Source organism: Falco punctatus, assembly GCF_963210335.1.
Source record: "Falco punctatus genome assembly, chromosome: 6".
Lineage (NCBI taxonomy): Eukaryota > Metazoa > Chordata > Aves > Falconiformes > Falconidae > Falco > Falco punctatus.
The window spans coordinates 72964262-72987270 of record NC_137585.1 but is presented as its reverse complement, the minus strand read 5'-3'; the positions used below and the strand labels follow the sequence as shown (position 1 = coordinate 72987270).

At 36.0% G+C, this 23009-nt stretch overlaps 1 protein-coding gene across 13 annotated transcripts in view; it reads right to left on the bottom strand.

Moving 5' to 3' along the window:
* The window catches only part of CACNA2D1 (calcium voltage-gated channel auxiliary subunit alpha2delta 1), a 434287-nt gene that overhangs the window by 227142 nt on the left and 184136 nt on the right, over nucleotides 1-23009 (bottom strand). For all 13 annotated transcript variants that reach the window (XM_080392375.1, XM_080392376.1, XM_080392369.1 and 10 more), the window contains exon 4: nucleotides 8579-8638. In XM_080392375.1, coding sequence (XP_080248501.1) covers nucleotides 8579-8638 — 60 coding nt within the window. The remainder of the gene's footprint in view (nucleotides 1-8578; nucleotides 8639-23009) is intronic.

Sequence of the window (23009 nt, the reverse complement as noted above, 5' to 3'; positions counted from 1 at the left end):
TTTGCCCCTTCTGACAGGAAACATTTAAAAAATATTTTGGGACAAATATGCTTTTTTAAAAAAAAAAATCTCTAAGGTTTGCTAATATGAATGGCATTCCTTCTATAAGAATCAAAACTTTGTAATATTTTCTGAATTTCTCAGTCTTTTAGAAGTCTGACTCCATTATGAAAAGAACGTTACTGCCTTAGTCCATTGATTTAACTTTTTTGTGCATATTCAGTCATATCTTTTTCTTTGTTTAATTAAAAGAAAAAAAAAAAAACCCTTCTCTCCTCTTATTAGTAATTTAAGACCAGCAGAATTAAGTATGTTTATATTCCTTTTTTTCAAAATATTGGCACATTTCCTGAATTCAGTGTAAAAAGGGGTCAGGATAATATGAATGTGATGGCCAGTGCGGGAAATGTGTTTGCCTCGGAGATGATGGAAACAAAGGAAACTAGTTAGATATCAGTTATACTGGCAAGAAAGAATCAAGGAGAAAGATAGATAGTTAGGAACTGAAAATATTTTGTAAAGCTTACAGACAAAATAAACAGCATCTTTGAAGTCCATTTCTAATTGATTTCACTGATTTACCAAAGGTAGTAAAGCACTGCTAAAGAATTTTATCACAGATTTACATTAGCAACTGAATCTGAAGGTGAAAACTAAAATAAAAAAAAAAACTAGTCAGCTTCATCTGTTTTATGAATTCAATGAACTCAGAAAATATGTACTACTGCAGCCTGTAGAAAGCTTTTCTTAACACTTCTCTATTGCAAAATAAAGAACCTACAGGGTGTTAATAAATTGAGTACAATAGTACATCTTGCTTTTAATAAGATCTTTGTTCAGAAAGCACATTAAAGACTCATTCAAAATGAAGGTGATAACGCATATGTATGGTGCCTTAATGATGAGAAATCACACCTTCCTTTCTTTTTTTCTTTCCCAGCTCCTTCCCACTACACCTTTTTCTGAAGCTGCACATTTGTTTTTTAAATGAGTTGCCTGGTCAATAAGTAAAAAGTGTATTAGATGTCTTTTAACATATTTGATTTTTCAGATAAAATGGAATGCTTGAAAGATTCAACAATGATTGAAGGTGTTCACTTTACTCTAAAAGCTTTTTTGGCAAGTTCCCTATGAAGGAAGCACTTCACTGCCCAGATGAGATCCTTGCAGAGATTTATGTTATAAAGTTATACTCCTATACTCAGTGTAAGCATATTAAAAGATGATAAATAACCAAAATCTAAAGACCAAGACACAGCAGAAAAGGTAGCTCCTCTACAGTTACACATTTTAAATCCCTGCTTATATATAATCTCAATTACAATTGTAAAGCTTCGGTATCAACTTCCTAATTGGTTTAAAATTACTAAAGTGTAAAAAAATAAATAAATCAAGGATTAAAACTGTGATTACAAATGTGTTCAAATGATGAATCACACTAACACTTATAGTGGGGTTATCCTTATACAAGATCACATTAGATCTTATATAATGGAACAAAGGTATGGAAAAGCTCTCCAATGGCAATCCAGATTTTGAAGGAAGTCAATGATTTCCAGAGAGCCTAGGAAGTTCTAAAATTCCAGGCAAGCTAGCAAGAGGCATTACCCTTAGAAAGTTTTCTAATAAACTAGTTTTATTTTTGCCTTTAAGACATATTTCTCATATCTAACTAGTGCCTCCTAGAAATTTTGAAACCAGAATGCATCATAGAGACTTTGGGAAAATAAGAATTTGAATATTATGGACAGGATGCTGTGGAAAAACAAGTGGGCAGTGTCAGGGAATTTCCTGGCAGTGAATGACAGACAAATCCTGCACTCATCTAGTAATGCCTATGTCACATGTCTCCAGTCTTCAGCATGGGTATGTTCACAGTAAATACCTACATTAAGATGAATCTCTTCTTTTTAATTATGGAGATCCTAGGAAAGTACGGTGAGAGTGCTTTAAATGATGTAACTGCAGTATCTCCCATCTCGTTTTGAGAAAGCACTATTGAAAAACTTGCAGAAATGCCTGTTCCTGCAATACTCACAGTGCATTTTTTATGACTCTAAAAGGTTCGAGTGATTTGATAAGCACCAAATAAACATTAGAACAACCCCTAAAACTACCCAGTTTCAGCAAATCGGATTCATTCTTATTTCCTCTGCACCTCACCTTCCTACCACTCCCAGTGCACACGGAGCTCTGTCCTCTGAATAGAAAGATGCCAAAGTGCAAACAATCACTGACAGGAAAAAAAGGTGACTTCAACCCTTTCAGTGAGATGGACCACATTTAATTTAAATTATACACAAATTAAAGCTATATGTCACAGAAGAGAACGTGCACACAGCCCTTCAGAGAATAAAAAATTATCCTCCCTAAAACCTTCACCATCTGCCTGTCAATTTAAATCAATCATTTGCATACTTTTTTCCAAATCACAGAGGCTTCAGAAGTGTGAGGCCTTACCCAAAATGAATCAAAATCAATGGAAGATATATTTCATTGGGTTTTGGATTAGAGCATTCTGCGAAGACACAGACAGCTATGACACTTTGCCCATGTTTAGTATTGTTAAAAATTCCACAAAATTATGAAGTATATCTGACTTTACTGGGAAAGGATTGCACACACACTTTGTGCCTGCAGGGACCAGTTCCCTGTACCCCAGGTCTGGAGCCAAATATAAACAGTTTCATTTCCCATTGAGGCTCTTTGCATCCAAGAGGACTATCAGAGGTACAAGCCATAAAAGAGCTGTATCCTCTCTCTGATAGCCTGAGAGAAAAAGTATTCTAGTTTTTCTCCACAGAGTTTTCCCCTCTTTCAAGAGACAAAGTATGTTTACTAAACTGCCTCTTTAGAATGAAGAAGTATTAAAGCTGAAAGTTTGGTGTTCTGTTTGTTTTCCACTTGAGGCTTTTAAGATGAAATGTTTTAGTGTTGTTATGACAACTACAATAAATTACAGACAGTCCTGAAAATCTTCAATCTGCAAGACACATCAAGCACAGAGAGATGTCTACTACGCTCTGCTCTTGCAGGTCACCTCTTAGCTCAGATCCTGTGATGCCAGACTTGTTTTATCTGTTATCGTTTTTATCTTCCATTTCTTTGCTGTGCAACTTTTCACTACAGTTTTATGCAGTCAATATTTTTACTAGAAAAAAAAATCATAAATCCAAACTAACATTTCCATGACCTTTTGTCTTTACTTTTAAACCCAGTTGATACTTAAACACCAGCCTACACATTACCATCACAGCAAATGCTGTCTCAGAAATACCAGGACTCAGAAAATCATCATTTACACAGAATATGAAATGGCACTATCAGTTAAAAGATAAGGCATATTGAAAGTATTTTTCATGTAGCACTTCAATGTGATAATTAATCCCTAAAAGTCTGAATATCAGTCTTCATATAAGTAAGTGGATGCTAATAGGCCATCCATAAAGATTTCTCTTATTAAAATACAGATGAGATATTCCTTATGTTTATACATGTGTAAGTACAATTAATATTGCAACCCAACTGGAAACAAAATTGCATTAGTTAACCAACCATTGCAAGGCAATCAAATGTAGTATCAAATGTAATTGTAAAAGAACCATTTGGGGAATAACAGCAATTATTTCATACAGAATTCTCCCCTCCTTCCGATCCTTGTAGAATATTTTTCATGCATCTCTATGCCAGAAAAATAATTGGACCATCACAAGTGTCAAAACCAACCCCCTTTCATTCTGCAGCATACAAGAAAATTCAAACAGACAAGGCTGTTTCATTTAGAAATATTGGTTTGTATCTCTGATTTGTAAATGTATTAATCTAAAAGCATTTAAGTAGATTTTATTTCTCCACCTGTACATGCAGCTAGGGAATTAGGCAATATCGTTGGAGCAGGGAGCAGAGAACGGCATTTCTTTATTTGCCTGAAGCTAAGTGCTTCGGACTTGCCTTCATAAACTTCACAAATATTCTCTAAAGACTTACTAGTTTTCTATCAGGTAAGTATTATTTTAGGGCTGTAGATGTAAACTGCAGTTCAGATATTTCAATTGACTTTGTGCTTAATCAGGAAACAACATGTTACAATCCAGTATTTATTTTTTTCCTTTTAAATTCAGAAGATACTCAGTATTATTTATTATTCTTAATTAATATTCCTTTGAATAATTTTGCACTGTTTAGTAAATTAATGAGTATTGCCAAAATTATTTTGATATTTAATTATCAATGTAAAATACCAAAATCCATTATGATCTTTAATTCTGTCAGCTGAAAACTAATGGTAAATATGCAAAATACATGCTCTTAACTCATTTTAGCTTTTTATTTTTGCTCTTGAGACATTCAATATACACCTGAGAAGTGTTCATTTATTAATAACAAGAATATATATAGCCCCCAGTGTCAATCTGTGTTTTTAGAAAGTTATGCAAGGTAACAGCAGGATAGAAATATGAAAATACTTTAACACCAGATATTCACTATTCAGTAAGTTGCTGGGTCACAGCTTCCCAGGTTCATATTAATATCAGTCTGAGATTTCTATTAGCACAGCTATTTTTGCTTTTGGTAAACATGAACAGATTATCTCAGATAAAACCAAAATAAAATTTAGTAATTCTTAAACTTTGGTAAAGATTCCTTTAACTGTTGATCCTGGCAAGATCATGGAGCAGATCCTCCTGGAAACTATGCTAAGGAACATGGAGGACAGGGAGGTGATTCAAGACAGCTGACATGGCTTCATTAAGGGCAAATTGTGCCTGGCAAATTTGGTAGCCTTCTATGATGGGGTTATAGCATCGGTGGAGAAGGGAAGAGTGACTAACAGCATCTATCCGGACTTCTGCAAAGCTTTTGATACTGTCCCACACAATATCCCTGTCTCTAAAATGGTGAGCCACAGATGGACCGCTCAGCAGATAAGGAATTGGCTGGATGGTCACACCTAAAGAGTTATAGTCAATGGCTCAATGTCTGGGTTGACACCAGTGGTGAGTGATGTCCCTCAAGGGTATGTATTGGGACCAGTATTAATTCACATTTGTCAGGAACACAGACAGTGGGATTGAGTGCACCCTCAGAAAGATTGTGGATGACACCAAGCTAAGTAGTGCGGTTGATACTACAGGGGGATGAGACACCAGCCAGAGGGACCTTGGCAGGTTAGATAGGTGGGCCTGTAAGAACCTCATCAGGTTTAACAAGGTCAAGTGAAAATTCCCACACCTGGGTTGGGGCAATCCCAAACATGGATGCAGGCTGGGCAATGAGTGGATTGAGAGCAGCCCTGTGGAGAAGGACTTTGGGGTACTGGTGAAGAAAAAGCTGGACATTAGCTGGCAATATGTAATCATAGCCCAGAAAGCCAAACATATCCCATGCTGCGTCACAAGCAGCATGGCCAGCAGGTCAAGGGAGGTGATTTGGCCTCTCTACTCCACTCTGCTGAGACCCCACCCGGTGTACTATGTCCAGTTCCAGAGCCCTCAGCACAAGAAAGACATGGGCCTCTTGGAGCAGGCCCAGAGAAGGGCCACAAAGATGATCAGAGGGTTGGAGTACCTCTGCTATGAAGACAGGCAGAGACAGTTGGGGTTCTTCAGCCTGGAGAAGAGAAGGCTCTTGGGAGACCTTATAGCAGCCATCCAATACTTAAAGGGAGCCTACAGAAAAGATGAGTGTAGGACAAGGGGTAAGGTTTTAAACTGAAAGAGGGTAGATTTAGATTAAATATTAGGAAGAAATTCTTTATTGTGAGGGTGGAAAGACACTGGCACAGGTTGCCCAGAGAATCTGTGGATGTCCCATCCCTGGAAGTGTTCAAGGCCAGGTTGGATGGAGCTTTGAGAAATCTGGTCTAGTGGAAGGTGTCCCTGCCCCTGGCAGGGGGGGTGGAACTAGATGGTCTTTAAGGTCCCCTCCAACCATTCTATGACTCTACGAATCTATGATTTACCAAAAAGACCAAACTTAAATTATTACTTTTGTTTTTCTTTGCTTTGACTTCTTGAACTAGCTGGAATTTAATATACTACAGCACTGGAAACATTGGAAGAAAATTACTCTCAATCAACAACAAACAGTAGGGAACAGGGATTGTAGCAGATGTGGATTTCTGTTTCTATCAATGGTTTAGTCTCAACTTTTTTTCTAAAAGGCAAGCAAATTCTCTCCTTTAGACAATTTGACAGTCTTTACATGAAATCATTAGCCGAGATAACAAAAGCGGGGCTGTGGGACCAAATCTCAATCTTCAAAGGTTTTTCCCTGTACTAGCTAATTTCAAAAGACCTATCTGAGGATGCTGAACTTTTATTATACTGCAACATTAACATACAAATAAACTTTTAAAAAATCTTTAAAGCTTACACACTTTTTTTGCTGTGAACTGTGCAATAAACACTAATATTTTGAATAAGGTGCTAGAAGAAGCACTTTGGCAGTCTTGATTGACATATACCTTCTAGTTCTGTATAGACCTTGGTATTATGGCCATCCCTCTTTGCCCTTTCACTTTTGGATTCATTCCACTGAAGTCAGCCCATATATACTTCCCCAGAAAGCAATGGTTGTGATATTTTCTTCTTTAAAGTCCATACATAGGTCATTGTTCAGCTGCAATCTGACTGTCAATGACATTGCTGATTGAGAGCTCATTAGAAGCAGAAATAGATTGTCCCAGAGAGTTTCTTTCTACAGTGACTCATGTGCAATGCTGCTGGAAGGGCTTTTATCTCCCCAAATCTAATCCTGGATGAGAAATGAACCTCATACAGCATGATGTCCACTGTTCATAATGCTATCAGAAGTACTTTAAGAACCACCATCTGCAGAAAGTTTTATAGTATATCTTCTGTTTTCCATCACAGCCATTACGAGAATGAATCTTCCAGTGAAAATTAAGTTTATCAGAAAGATATGTGTGCAAACTAATTTGAGCAGGCATTTTCTAAAAAGTAGGCCAGAAGAGAAGAAAGATTACTTCTGGCAAAAATGGAACAAATTAAATTATAAGAGGCTTAATACATTTATTTGAAATTTAATTGCATAACCTAATGTCAAGGTTATTATATGGTGCACACTGTTCTCATTCAAATTCAAAACAGAAAGCACAAGCTCAGTTTGCAGTTACTTTATTATAAATCCAACTGCATTTTTTATTTTATTCTGACCATAGTCTTTACCTAAGCCACAACATTATTATAAAATCACATTTCAAAATTACTTTGAGATCTCTCCTTGGCAATGAATTCTGATAAGACCAGAAGCCTCTCTGGTAAGACTGACTTCTACTGCAAGTAAAGGGTAAAGAGAAAACCAAAAGCTGTTGACAGTGTTGTTGATGTCATGCTGGTTGTGTACAGTAAGAAGCAAAACGATTAGAGCATCTGATTGTATTCACACTTTTCTGCATTGAGTCCATCAAACCTGCAGGTTTTGTGTTCTATTCAAAACAGAGACACATTATCAGAAAAGGTCTCTGTAGCATTCTCAGTATTGTATCCCTATGGAATATGCAATCTGTGTTTTACTGGGTTAATACTTTCATTCTAATGAAGGTGTGCCTGTGCAGAGAGCATGCTTAAAAGCATTCAGGCTATGTCCAGACCCTCATTGCACCCCTAAAAGTCAGTCACTCTTATCTGAATTATTTTGCCTGACCTTAGGGTGTTTTTTTTTGTCTGTTTGTTTTCAGATCTCCAAGTGTCTGAGGAACATTGGATCAGAAAAGACATTATAGAAAAGCATTGTGTATTTAAATGTGTGCCACTGTGATACTAGTCAATGTGTAAATACAGTCTAGGTTTGTAGCAGCATCGCATAAAAGCACCATCTGCTTTTATTTCTGAAGGAACAGGAAATGAAGGCATAAAAAATGACTTTGACCCTTAGCAGGGAACTGTAGCCTAAAATTAACAGTCTTATAATCATGCCGCACTATATTAATTTGGCTTCATCGGTAATAAAGAATTAATGTACGTTTTACAATCATCACACTTGTTATTCAGTAAGTTTGAAATGACTGAAGAAGACAATTTAGTGTTTGACCAAGCTAGGGCCTCTCTCAGTAGTACTAGAATACTGAAGAGATGCAATTATTAAGTATAGAAAGGGATTAAAAAAATAGTCTATGACTCCCAATATAGCATGTAGAAAACCAAATCCTTCTCTATTAAGCTTTTTCCTGCTTTTTTCTACCACATCAGGAAAAAAAACAACTTATAAAAATATTTTCTACGATTCTGTGTTTCACACACTTTTAACTGATAGTAACCATCACTTAGAGGTCTTCTCTGTAATCATTCCTTGTATGTCAAAACAAACAGATGGTCTTGTGCACACCTCAGAGCCACGTCACAGTTCTCTAAAGCTGCCTATGAGCTTCTGAAGTGAAAAGTCCACTTTATTCTCTAGACACCTGGACTGTGACTCTGTTTACTCAATAAAATAAGATGCCCATTCATAGTCAATGACTCCTTCTGTCATGGCTATATAAACATGTTTGTAAGAAAGTAGTTAACATTTCAAAGAGAAAAAATACAAGGTTAAAAGGAGAAAAACTGAAACTTACCCCAAATTCATCCCTCCACTGATGTGATGCTTGGTACTTTTCTGCTTCTTTAGCAAGGCGCTGAAAACCAAAGAGACAGAGGACATACAGTTTAGTCTTCACTGATTCTTCATATAGCAAAGTCTTTCTTTTTTTAGTTTCTTCATATACATGTTTTCTCTGTATAAGTTTCTATATAGCTATGCTTTTTTGCACTTTGTTTTTCTGAAATTTGTTTTACTGAAAATATGTGTATTTCAGTAAATATGTGCCCTCTCATTTCAAAAGTGCTATTCTGTTTATTATTGCTTATTTAAGTACTCTAATCATGCATTAGAAAACTCAATGCTCATTCCAATGTCGTTTAAGAAGTTCTAATTAAGTTCAAAATCCACCAATATCCTTCTGAAAAGACTTTTTCTTTACATATATCACCTTGCCTTATATGCATTACCATCCAATGACAAGTATTTATTAGAATCTTAAAACCCAGTATTATGGACATTTATTTCTCCATTAAATTATTTAGCCTCACTTACAGGAAGTACTGGCATCCCCTGTGATTATTAGGGACCCATAAAACTCAGTAATTCGGACCAGCTGTAGTCTGGTCCCATGGACTGAATACACATCAGCAGTTGCACAGTAACAGACATGCTCCTAGAGGGAATTTTTCTTGTTTAAATTAAATTTGAAAGAAATCCGTTTTGTCCACTTAGCCCCATGGGAAGCAAAGCACAGTGCACAGGAATGATGCTGTTTCAAATCAAAATCTTGTACAGACACATCCACTGGGTTGGTGACATGTCCCTCCTTATATAAAATCATAAGCCTTCAAAAAAAAATCTATTTGTACATGCTTATGAGAAGTTTATTACAAGTTTGCACATCAAAATTGCCGAGTGTAATGCAGGCTCTCCAGTTGAGCTGCACGCCACATCCCCAGTGCCACAGCCCTGGAAGTAAGCAACCATCCTGAAAGCAAGCAAGCCCACTCTGAAGAGGCAGCTACCTTATACAAATATTTGTAGTTCATGTGGACACAGCCATGTTCTAATTGTTGAGTGCCCACCCTCCAAACTAAATTATTATATAGCCCAACAGAAAATTTAGCAACAGTTTCTGGAGATTCACAGTCCTTTTATAACAGAAAGAGTCTGGAAATATCTACCAGATAACTAGGGATGAAAACGGTTTACTGTGTAACGATATGTGCACAGTGAACCTGATGATCCTTTTAATATCCAGACCAATTCTACAAAAAATGAACTGGTAGTCTAAGTCATATTTTCAGATGAGTCAACTGTTAGTTCTCACTAACAACCAGCAGGAGTATGACCAGAAAGTTCACATGAGCTGGAATCACAGAGACGGTGCTGCCAGAACCTCACCCCAGCCACATCCAGGATAGCAACCCCTATGTTACCTTATCCCATGACAGCAGTCCCTCTCCCCTCTCTAACAACTATCAGGATGATAAATTTTACAAAGCAAAACTTAGGATCTTTTCCTTTTACATTTGCAATCATTCTCTATAAACAAAAAACACCAACAAACCTGTGTGCTCTGCTGCCAGAAAATAAGTGTCCCCACACACTTGTCTTATGGTCAATGCCCATGAGTTTTAGCTAACACAAAGCTACTAACATCTTACAGGCATTGCCAGCTGGAGGTACCCTCCAGAGTAGGCAAGTACCACATGTACAGAAGAAAAATTAATTTGATGCACTACACTGTGAAAAAGCACAGTACATCTCTCCCTTGACTGCACTGGACAAACTCCTCAGAAACCTACAGTATTTTGAGTTTTCTGGTAATTTCCTAGAACAATTCTGTCTGTCTAATTTCCTCACTCAATATAGCCAGTCCTGCATATAAATTTACATATCCTCTGGTGAGTTCAAGCCAATTAAGTGATGTTTCACCAGTCTGTAGCAAAGCAAAATATGACACTTACTACACATGCAAACAGCTGCAGTCAACACTGTGCTTGGATTTCCTTCACAGTCTCCTTCATTGCCTTAAGGTACCCAGAGAACTGCAATTGTTTTCCACAAAAGACAGTAGAACCCAAATGCACAAGCTGATAAATGGATTATGAAAAGAAATATAAAGAGCATTAACATTACTAGGAATTTTGCATTGAAAGAACTGCAGCTGCACTTCAAATTCCCCAGTTCCATGAAAAAGTGGTAGATTCCTCAGCTAATTCACACTATAAAGCATAAACACTAAAAGCAAATAAAACCAATATAGTTGTTTGGGGTTTGATGTTTGGGTTGTGGTTTTTTTTGTTTCAGATGGGGTGGGAGGGAAAAGAGTATTTCCCACCACAGAGATACTGTACTCTTACCCTCCTTGATAAATTTTTCAGTCAGGTTTAAGTTAGAATCCATCTTAACTGTCTAAGTAACTTGCTAAAATAACACTACATTTCATTTCTACAGCTCTTTATACCTTGAAGTAGTTTCCAAAATGAGAAGTTGTCATTTGGGGTACATGTACCTCTGCTAAAGGTAACGAAGCCCATACAAAAGCACAAACAACCAGCAACAGAGATACCGTAATGAACAATGAGAAAATGGCTGTTCCTTGACTCCAAAAAACTAAACCCCGACACCTCATTGGAAGTACACATGACCACGAGCTACGCCTATACACACTGGCTCCAGCAACAGGCTGAGACACCTTTTGGATGTCTTTTTGACTGCTTAACTGAAGAATCTCTGCAGTTTGCTGTACTGCATAACAATCAATTTAATTTTTGCATCAGTTATTAGATCAATTTTCCAAATTGGATCCAAAACTTTAGCTGGAATGTATCCAAAAGTTTAGCTGGAATGTATATTTAGAATTTATTTCCTAGTATCCTATGTCAGAGATAGAATTAAAGCCTAGCCAACTTAATATCAACCCAGCATTGTTTTCCCTGAAACAGATCATCTTTCATCAACGATTCCTATAAATGCTACACAAATTACTCATAGTCAGTGTAGTAGCTGTTCGCCAGGACTAAAATAAATCTGTAAGTTGAGTGGTCACAAGAATAAGTCATTTGATCTCTCAAAATGGGGATAAATATTGTATTTTTACATTCTATTACTTCAACAAAACAATCCTGTGATGGACATCTATGTAAGTTACATGTGCAAAAAACATAGAGAGGCATTTCCCAAAGACCATTCTACTACAGTATTCAGGCTACCCTGCTCACCTCCAGCAGAAGACTTTATCAATGTTTATGTGCAGGCTACCACAAGGGCATGGATAATGCAAGGCCTCAATTTTCAAGAAGTGGGTATTTTAAAATATATGGGTTGACTCATAGTAAGTCTGCATGCACAAACCAGTATCATTCTCTCCTATGTAACAACTTATGTTTTTAGGAAAGATAAGGGAAGAGTACTAAATTTAAGGAAAAAAAACTATATTGTGAATCTAAGGTGTTCTGAGAAGTGTTTGATTTCTATGCAAGGAGAACCTTGTTGCTACAACATGGAGTCTAATAACTGAGACATTCACCCTTTCACAGAGAGAGCCTTGTTATGAGCCAGAGTAAGAAGTCGAAACTCCTGGCTCAAAAATATCTAGATTGTGAAGCCAAGTCATTACCTATGCCCTTTATTTTGACACAAGAGGAGACTAATTTTTCATTTTTCTCAAAGAAATCATGCCTGCTTCCTTTTGAGGTATGCAAACGTCAGGTCTTGCCTTCCCTGTTTTGATGGAAGAGCCTCTGGAGAAGGCCAAGAGGAGTAACACAACAGCAGGCTGACACCTGGCACTTCCCATTTTCCCTCTCGTTACAATGAGGGTTTAATAAGGTAACACCCTCTTTAACACCATGATCCATGGTGGTTCTCTACAGGTTTCTCTAGAAAATACTAAAATGTTGGGATTTTTTTTTTTTTTAAATGTAGGAAAACAAGCAGAAATGGTTCTAAAACAAACATGCACAATCATATTTCTGCATTTGGGTTTTAACAATTTCTTACTCCATGTCTCTATATGCATGCTGTGAGGACAAAAGGTGTGAGATGTTCCCAGACCCTGAATGAAGCTCTGCTTAACATCATATTTTTACATAGAGAGGATGAAAAAAGAGTCATCAATAAAAAGGGGAAAAGGAACAAAGCTAACATGTAACAGAAACATTCTGGCTTACTTGAAGGTACTTAAAAAGCCCTACACCGAACAACCTGTTGGAGAACAAGGATTCTCAGACTATGGCAACGAAACTCAAATTACTCTAAAATAGTACATAAATTGAAAAACCATGACCAGAAAGAAAGCACTGCAAAAGCTAACAAAACGTAGTAGCATCTCTTATGCTTTTGGAGGATGCCCGGCAGCTGTGAGATGGTGCTTCTAAGTAAGAGACCAAAAGGGATGATGCCAGATTTAGCCAGTGCGAATAACACAGTAGCTGACATCAAATTTAAGGTGCTTGAACACAGTGATTAAACAAGCATTTGTTTAATGAATGTTCCTAGATTAAACAATTATTTCTACCTTATTTTTAATTTTATTTTAACTTTTTTTAGTGAATGAGAACTTTTCTCTCCCTTGCTATTTTCTAAATAGCGTGCAGGATGCATTATTTTTAGAATACTTAGCTCATCAATAAAAAAACAATCATCTCTTGAAAGACAGCCACTGCCCAAAAATAAGATTTTTATTCAAACTTTCAAAGAAGTCAATAGTTATCTTCTACTATATTTCCTTAAATCTTTCAGAGAATGATTACCTTTAAAGCAAAATAGCTATTGGGAAAGATAGATGAGATGCAAGTGTTATTTACTTCACCAGCCTATCAACTTTTCTTTAATTTTTAAAGGGATTACAAAAGATGACACCAAAAAAAAAAAAAAAAACCAAAAACCACAGGGGGAAAAAAAAAAAGGAAATGTAAACCAACAACTAAAAACCCAAAGCCCAGCTGCCAGTCAATCTCAAAACTATCAATTTTCGAAGGTCTTGTCTCCAGGTTCCAAGTGCATCCTCCTATCTCTGAAAGACAGCCTTTGATGTAGCACGAACTGCAAGAGAGCTGAAGAATCTTTATCTGATCTGTAAAGATCAACTCCCTAGAAGGCCTATTCATCTTCCAGCCTTCATTTTTGTGAGCATATGTCATATCTTTATCTCCTCCTAGACAGCACAGAATTCTGTCAGCTAATGGCCTAATTACAATTATATTCAATACAATGAAATAAACTTTTTTTTGTGCTTCTTACTCTCCTTTAAGTATTTTGTCTTTAAAATAATACTTGACTACCCCCTGATATATTAAGCTATTAAAAAATGTGTAAGCTTAGAGTTATTAGATATAAATAGCCTCGCAAAGCTTTCTAAAATACCAAATCTATGGATTTTTTAGGTCATTTTAAGAATATAAATACCTAGGAAGAAAATACCAATATCAAGCTTAAATAGAATGAGGTAAAAAAATACAATGAACTTCTAATCCTGATTTCAAAATATGATCCAAATATCCAACCCTGTTCTGGCATAAACACTGTAAAAGCCACAAGGAGTAAGTGTAAAAGCAGTTTCAAACATGGTTTTCATTTATGTATCTGAAATACACATATTGTTATTCTGTGGATGATTATGAATTACACATAAATTGCAAGAGAGAAATATGAGGAAAAGATTCAGTATGACTAGAATAAGGTGTCGGAAGTGCCAATGGAGGACTGATACTGTTATTTTACTACAGCTTTAATACAGACTGACAAAGTTTTAAAGAAATCCATTTTCACCTCAGTAAGCTGTTACATTTGTGTGTTAAACCGAATTAGAATTTTTTCCACCTTGATTCTACTGGCTTTACTCGCATGGAGTATGTTACATTTTCATAGTAATTCTTGGTAATTAATTACCCAAATACCCATGAATTACACTATTCATTAGTTTCCTGTTACCCTATTGTATAAAAAGATCACCCGATTTGGCTCAAGGGGGTGTGATTTCAACAAGCGACACTCGCAAACTGGAAAGTCAGTAGCCAAAAAACGAGCGTGGGAGCGCTAATGATAGCAAGACCATAACCCCCATATAAACACATGTGAATTTGCTTTTCTTTGTCTTTATTTCCATTCCCCCAGTGGGACATGGGAGGGGTTCACAGGGACTGACTACCTTTTTACATGTAACTCTTCAGAGGATTTGCTATATGACCTTTCTTACAAGTGGACATTCATAATAATTGTCAGCATAAAAGATGATCTGGCTTTGATCTGGTGATCTGGCATATTTTTTTGTGTCGTGGTTAAACCCCAGCCAGCAACCAAGCATCACGCAGATAAGACGGTCACAACTGTGAAACAATGTCTTAGACTAAACTAAAAACATACCTAATTTTGATGATTTAAATTGTAACCACAAGGTTTAATATCTCCTCTTACAAGTAATTTTTTTTGCTTTTAAAAATCTTTTGATTGCTAACACTGTAGCACGTTTCTATAATAACTCCTATTTCCCTACCTCAAATAAGAACTGTTTTCCTGTGCAGTGCTCTATTCCATTATGTAAATAACATCATCCTCAGTATAAGTGTAACCAGATTTTTAATACTTACACAGATATTTTTTTACGGTGACCAACAGCAAGATTTCATTTCATGCTGATCCGCAGTGTAGGTTTGTATCATTTATTTACACTGCAGAGTCACAGCCTCTTTCCTACTCTGGCATCTGCTGTGCCACGTGATGGCAATCTGGTCTGTTAATGAGGACATCTGAAGCATATAAGGTCACAGACAAAGAGTATGTTTGTAACTGGCCCCCCATACTCAACATAGACCTGGTCTGATGTATTCCTTAGCTGCTCTCTGGATCCAGTTTCACTTTTGTTATCTGAGGCAGTAGATGAGTCATATTCATAAGGAAAAAGGGTTTATTAGAGGTCTGCTGACATGGTGAGACTTACCAAAGCACTCTTCATATAAATTACTGGCCTAAATTTACACATAATCTAACACAATCAGCAATAAGCACAATCTTTGAAAATGGTGATATTATTATACACTGGACCACAATTCAAAATACCACCTCAAATGTTGTCTTCCACTATTAACCATTACCCACAACCTAAAATGCCAGATATTTTTTTTCTAATCCAGCTGTAGATTACAAAACTGAACTTTAATTAAACAATAAACAGAAAATTACATATTTTGTGTGCTTGTCTAATTGGTTTCAAGCCATTTCTGCTTTATGCACATGAACAGTAATTCTATTTCAGACCTTCTTAATCAGTTTTTCTAACAAGATGACTCATATCCAACACAAGGCTGTCATGTTGGCTAAAAAGAAATCAAATAGAAAAAATTTATTATCACCTTCTATATATTTAGAAGACAGGGCTTTAAAGAGTTTCTCTATCTGTTAACAACTACAGCAACAATCATCCTTTATGATTCAAGACAACCTTTATCCCTATTGTTTAATTAAATGAGTGAAGGAAGAATCAGGCTGATTCTCCACAAAGAAATTTTACTCTTCTAGTGGTTTTCCAATTCCAAAGCAGAAGACTTAAAATAAATGAAGCCACTCATCTAAATAAGATCAGAAATCAATGTCAAGCCAAATCTGAACTAAAGCACTTGAGATTACAATATTGCAGGTGAAGTTAATGCTTTCTGACATCAATAATCATATTGATTTTAATAGGGAAAACTGAAATAGGGACACCCTAAATGAGTCCATCACACATGTGGCTTCTGACATTTAAAATGTCATGTGCAATCACCTGTCTATGACAAAACTGTCATATAAGAAAAGTCAAAAAGGATAAAACCAAAAGACCATTTGTAACATAACACTTCTCCACTACAGAAAAGCAGCCCTTCTCTAAAAATGAACTGGAAAGAGCTCTTGTCTTCTATTTCTTCCTTTCTCTTATTGTGTGGATTTAAGAATTTACCTAGTAGTAGCAAATTATCAAACACAGAAGGCAAAAGTGACATAGTACCAGTACTTCTTCTACTCCTAAAGGAGTGCTGAGTCTTTTAAATATATTACACTATAGTATGATTCTCAGTTACATTTTAATAAAAATCTAAAATTTTTCAGAAGCAGTCAAATGTGCAGTTAATGTCAGTCTTTGATTCTGTCCTGAAAAGAAATCACAGAACAGCTGGAACTATATACACCATTGAAAATCATCACTGGAGAAAAAAAAATAATAAATAAGCTAAAAATCATATATTCAAACTTCTGGAAAAGCAGGATAGCTGGATATAAACCTAGGTGAGTGCACAACTTATGGAAGTTGCAGGGGGGGTGCTGCTAAGTACCAGTCAGTAGCTGTCTGAAAACTTACTGGTTTCCACCTCAGCTTGGTCTCTAATGTTCGTAACCCTGCTAAGCAGTAAGGCCATCCATCGGTACCAGATGGAGAGAAAACTTACGTGAGCAGGCAATGGGATACATGAAATGCAGGTGCAAGATCAGTGCTGGAAGGCACCTCACTGAGCACCAGAGAATAGGACAAGTCAAGTACAGCCACAATGAAAAACAGGGGGAGCACAATATTGCCTTCTGTGAATGGGGCACTGGGTCCAGTCCATGAGGTGTGAAATATGGTTTGTATAAAATACCTTACAAACTTAACATGCTGCAAAATGAGTGTATAAAATATATCTGTTTAACTATTGTTAAACAGCTACAAGGAATGTAGAAAATTCTCTTCAGAAGTAGAGAAGCAGCACTTTTTTTAAATTCTACACTCTCCACGTTTATGGGGGGACAAAGGGAGAAGGGAGATTTGAGAAGCTGGACAATATTGTGGGAGCTTGGTATTGCCAAAATGTTTCAGTAGACAAGAAAGTAAGATAGAGAGAACTGTAGATAAAGGCATGAAGAAAAATGATCAGAAAAGAAGAGTAAAAAATAGTCTGACAAATGCATCTTGACATCCAGCAGTGAAATTTTGCTAGTGATGTACAGAAACAGCAAAAGACCACTTCTTTTAACATATAATTTATCCTTCTCATTTGCAGAGGTTTCAAACCCTTAGAGCTTATTACATTTTCACTCTAATAATTCATATGCCTTAAATGCAAGTCACATTAGTGTTACATTTTTAAACAACCTCGAAGTGAAGGACACATGCTGAAACCATTAGACCGAAATTGCCAACTGCTCTGACAAGTCACAAACTGCATACCACCACCAGCTCCAGTTCACTGCCTGCCTTAGGAAACTCTTTTAAGCTTCACAGCTGAGCTAGTAACTTCACAGGCATTGATTAGAAGATGACACATACATTAAGTAGGCATGCCTTGTTACCCTGCTTTTTCAGCTGTAGCGTATGTGTAGTTTTTAGCTACCCAGGCAGACAGGCAGAGATCAGGACTACGTAAATTAATTTTAGAAATATCAAAATTAACCTGCTCCAAAACAAGTGTTTTAAAATGTCAACAGTGTAATTTTCCTTTAACTTAAAAAAACACTAACTTGGATGCAGTTCAGCTTGCTTCACAGCTCCTTTAACATCTCCATATGAAATATCCAGTAAAAAAAAAAAAAACAAACACAAAATACAACCTTTAACTGTTTAAAAATTATGTTGCAAGTTCCATTAAAATCTGGCTAAGATCCAAATGGGAACAGACACAACTGAAATACACATGCAACTGCTTTATTTCAAAGGGAAAAGTAGGAAAAGGAACAAATCAAGCAAATACCTCCTTACTAAGGACGAGGAGAAGGAAATATTGATATAGGCTTGCATCATTTACACAAGAAAAACACTAATGAAGTCAGTTATCTTTAAACAAATAGGGGATGCCAGTGCAGCTACATTTTGCCTCATCGTATACTCAAATTGAACAACACATTTAACAGAATATTGTACTTTTATATGAGTTCAAAAACAACGTATCATGTTATATTAACATACATTTGATATAACTGGATAACAATATTTTATATATTTCAAATATATCAAATATTCAAATTATTGTTTGCAGTATTATTTTTTTGTTTAAAATTATAGCATCTACTACTTAATGCAATTCACAGAAGTGGAGTATTACTAGGTATGAAACATTACATTTAAAGAAGTAGAGTGATTTCTGGATTTGCTCACACTTTGCGTGCTACAAAGGACATTTGGAAGTAATGCTGTTATAATCCCAAAGGAAGATCAGAAAGCTAGCAATTTAAAATCTCTGCTGAAGAGATAGTCAAATGTTTCTTTTGGTAACATGATCAGAAACAGCTTTAAGCTGTCTCAAAATTGTATGGATATCTATATAAAGAAGAGCAAAATTCAGAATTTTAAGAAATAACCAAAGTGAACAGAGCTCATTACCATCTCTTCCTCTGTAGAATATGAGTAAATTGTAAGACACATTCATAACCTAAACCAGCACGATAAAGTCCAAAGTAGTTAATGATCTATAACAAAACTGAAAACTGAGATAGCACTGAAGTCTTCAGTAGCATTTCCAGAAACGGTGCTATGAAACACACAACTTTATTCCTAACAAAATTCAGAGCTTGAATGGTAGAACCATAATGTGAACTTAATAAATAAAATCAGCATCTTCATCTAGGTTCTCAGATATATAAAACAGAATTAATCTTCATTTGACTGATTAAAAATCTGTTAATATATGAATCCACTTCTTAAAAATATGATGTTTAAAAAAAAAAAACAAACAACAAAACAAAACACAACTGAATAACAAATGTGGCTTTAACAAGGCAAGATAGTGTATTAACAGCTTTCCATGTCAAGGAAAAAATGAAGCAGGTGGTAGGCTATAGCTGCTGAATAATCAACTTGATCTCATCCACAGTCAGTGGGGTGAGAGCCAAGGAAAGATGTTACTGCTGGCAACAGCAGAAACAAATGATACATTAATACTGCATGCTATTTTCAGGCAACATTTCCCTAATGGAAGTAATTCTAGTCAAAAGAAATAAAAAGTGTTTAACTGTGAGTCCTGGAGAAAACTGAGTATAAAGGAAAATGAACAACTTCTGGCAAACTGGAACAACATTTTTTATTTTCCCAGGGATAATATGTCAATCATGCAGTCATGCTGGAAACACACCAAAGTCTCAATGGCTCTTACACTGGGCTTTGTGTTGGGGTAAAAAGATACCCAAAGCTCCTGCATTTCCTTCTTATTAAATAGAGCGTAATGACATGCTATTTCTAAACTTTCCCAAAGCATCTTTTAAAAGAGGTGCTGCACTCCCAACCTTCTCTCTCTGCTGCACAGGCTCAAGTTTCAACTTTCAGCCACAGCCATGTGATGTTTTTAAAAACCCTTTGTCAGTAATTCCTCTTCTATAAAGGGCTAAAGGTTATTTACTATTTTCTTACCCTCCAACAGAAAACTCTTTCAGATTGTCATGTAAAACTACTTTAAAACTAAAAGTAGACAAAAATGTAAGAGTTGAATGCTGAAAATGCTGTCTCTTACCTTTCCTCAGTCCATTTAGCTTCTGTAGTATCTTCCCAAATCTTTTGAACATGGAAGAAACTCAGCACTTTTATGCTTCCATTCAGTTTATACTCACATACACCTTCATTTCCCTGCTCTCAAATGCAAGTTTTATCCTAATATACCTGCACAGTCATAAAGCACCAGTTGCTGAACCTATAACTTGAAACATTTTTAGTCAATGTAATCATTTCTCATCTAGGCACAGGTCCACCAAAGGTATATAAGTGTTAAGTATTACCCATAGGGTTTGCTATTATAAGATCCATATGAATATATTGAGCATTTCAGCAAATGCTTAAAATGACCAGGTTCCATACCAACTGTTCCTTTAGGATAAAATCCTGACCCTACTAAAGTTCATGGGAGGACTTCCACTTTCTTCACTGAGATTTCCCTCCTGCTGCCTCAAGCCCTGTGTGTCTGATCATGAAATTCGTAACTAAAGATACTCTTCTAGATTCAGTGATCACCAATAGTCATGCATTGTTTTGGATGTTGTTTCTCTTCAGCATCCCTTTTGTCATGTCTATGTCATATATTGGACAATGCACCACCTTTTTCTGCACTAGGCAGTAGAGCGTGTTTCTGGGCATTCTTGTGATTGCAAAGAAAATCTGACCTGGTTCGGGTTTGCCATTAATAGTTTAAGTAAGGGGTTTGGTTCATATTTTGGCACTATAAGATCTAAAAAATAGACTTATATGTGAAAAAACATTATTTTTCATCCTAAAGCCCACTTTAAAAATTAATGCTGCATATTGTCATGGCTGCAGAAGTATTTAATAACTTTTCACCACCTCTATGAAGCAAATATTGTTAACAGGTGAAATGATTTGACCGAAGTCACACAAAACATTAGTGTCAGGTGCTAGTAACACCTAAGTCCAGGAGACATATTCTTCTGGTGAATCCATTATATTTTCCTTTCAGTTATTTTCCTCCTTTTTTTGTTTCTATACATGCTATAGCTATGCTTAAAATGTATTTGGTTGATTGTAATATACGCATTTGCACCAACATTCAAATAATTTCCTTCCAATTTTTTAAAAAATAAATTAAAAACATTAGGAGATTTTCCTAGTGTTACCCTCACAGGTGACACATTTGAAAACTACTACAAGTGGTTTGGGTTTATCCACAATGACTTCCACCAAAAGGTGTTTAATTAGGATGTCTCACACTCTTCTGTGTATGAAAATCTAATTGCCACCTTCTAGCTCAAAGAACAGAATCAAGAATCATTATCCCATCTCAAAATAGCCTAAGCGTCTTCCTCATGTCACTCCCACATCTGGTGTTACTTCATTATTTTTTTTCAGCCTTGCATGCTTCTTTTCTATAAAGGAAATATATTGAACTGTACCACAAATTTAGCACCCTCCAAGCAGTGTGTGTTCTTTTATTCCAGCTAGAGCTACTTAATGAAAATCATCATTAGAATCAAACTGTGAATAGCAAAAAGAAATACAAAAAGCTAAAACATAATTATAAAAAAAGAGAAACTAGATAGACATGTCAAGCATGTCACAGTACAAGCATATCTTAATGCAAAATATGGCAGTAACTTGCCAGTCTGGATGTTTGATGCAGCTAATTGAGTATGGTGCCGTTGACCTGAGTTGCACTTAAAACCTCATAGACCCTGCCCACAGGGAAAAATTTCTTCCACAGTTATGTTAAACTGGCACATTAGATGGCAGAGATGATTTTCAGAAATCACTCTGAATCTTAAATTAAGAGACCTGAGCTGAAATTCGAAGGGCTCTGGCAGATTTTCAAAGATTTAGAATTTATTTCAGCTCTACAGAATGCTCCTGTGGGATTTCATGGAATTGTCTTTGGGCTATATCATTAAGCTATACTGGAAAACAGATCATTTATACAAGTGGAAATGCAGATTCTTCTGGGCTCTTCCCTGTCATATGAAACATAAAGATTTGAGAAGTGAGACACTTTGTGCTCTCATTTAGGTCATGGGCAACATTAAATGTTGAAGCTCTACTACCGAGCTAGAAAGTGAGTCAATGCTAAGAACAAAATTGTCTTATTCTCCTGCATGAAACCAAGCTCTAGATTTAGATGTGCATACCGCATTAGCATGGATTGAAAATGCAGCTTCATCTTCATGTTGCATCACAGAATGACTTTTGATTCATCATCCCATAAATGGCAATAAAGCACATTCACTCGAATATAAACAGAAGCTTCAAGCAAAGAAACCCTAATCTTAAAGCCTTATTAAAATTAAAGCTAAGTTTAATCATATATTGAACTCTTCACCTATGTCCCACGGTCAGGTGGATTTAGCAAACTGGAGCCTAGGGTACAAGGAATTGCGAACTGAGAAAATCACCTGCAATGCAGCAACATGAAGATTCAGGTAAGAAGTGACAACAGGGAACAATGCTACCTTATGATACTGTCACCATGGAGGTCTGGTTTACAAAACCAGACAGCTTGACATTCCTTGACAGCTGAACAGTTCAGTTGTGTTAGGTTAGAGATGAAAAATAACGAAAATTAATTTTCTGTAATAACTTAAAACTGTAAACTGCATTTTCAAGTTTCAAGTAGTAGTAGTAGTAGTAGTAGTAGTCACTTGCCAAATCAGATTTTTGTCACAAGTCTCACGATACTTTCCTCCAAACCTTAGATCTTGGACTTAGGTATGTTATTCTTATTTGTTTAATTTCATGTATATCTCATCTTCAGCTTCCACAGAAAAAAAAATATTCCAAAAGCAAAAATTTCTCAGATATATAATGCAGATAACCCTGGGGCACGGAGGACACAAACCATAAAGGAAAAAAAAAAAAAAAAAAAAAAAAAAACAACAACCAAAAAACCCCAACAAACCACATAACTTCAGATTTATTAAAATCTCAAGCTTATCAAGATCATACCATAATTTTGAGGGATCTGGCTTTTTCTTTAAAAAAATAAAATTAAAGAAATCCTTTGGAACTGGAAATACTAGCAGGC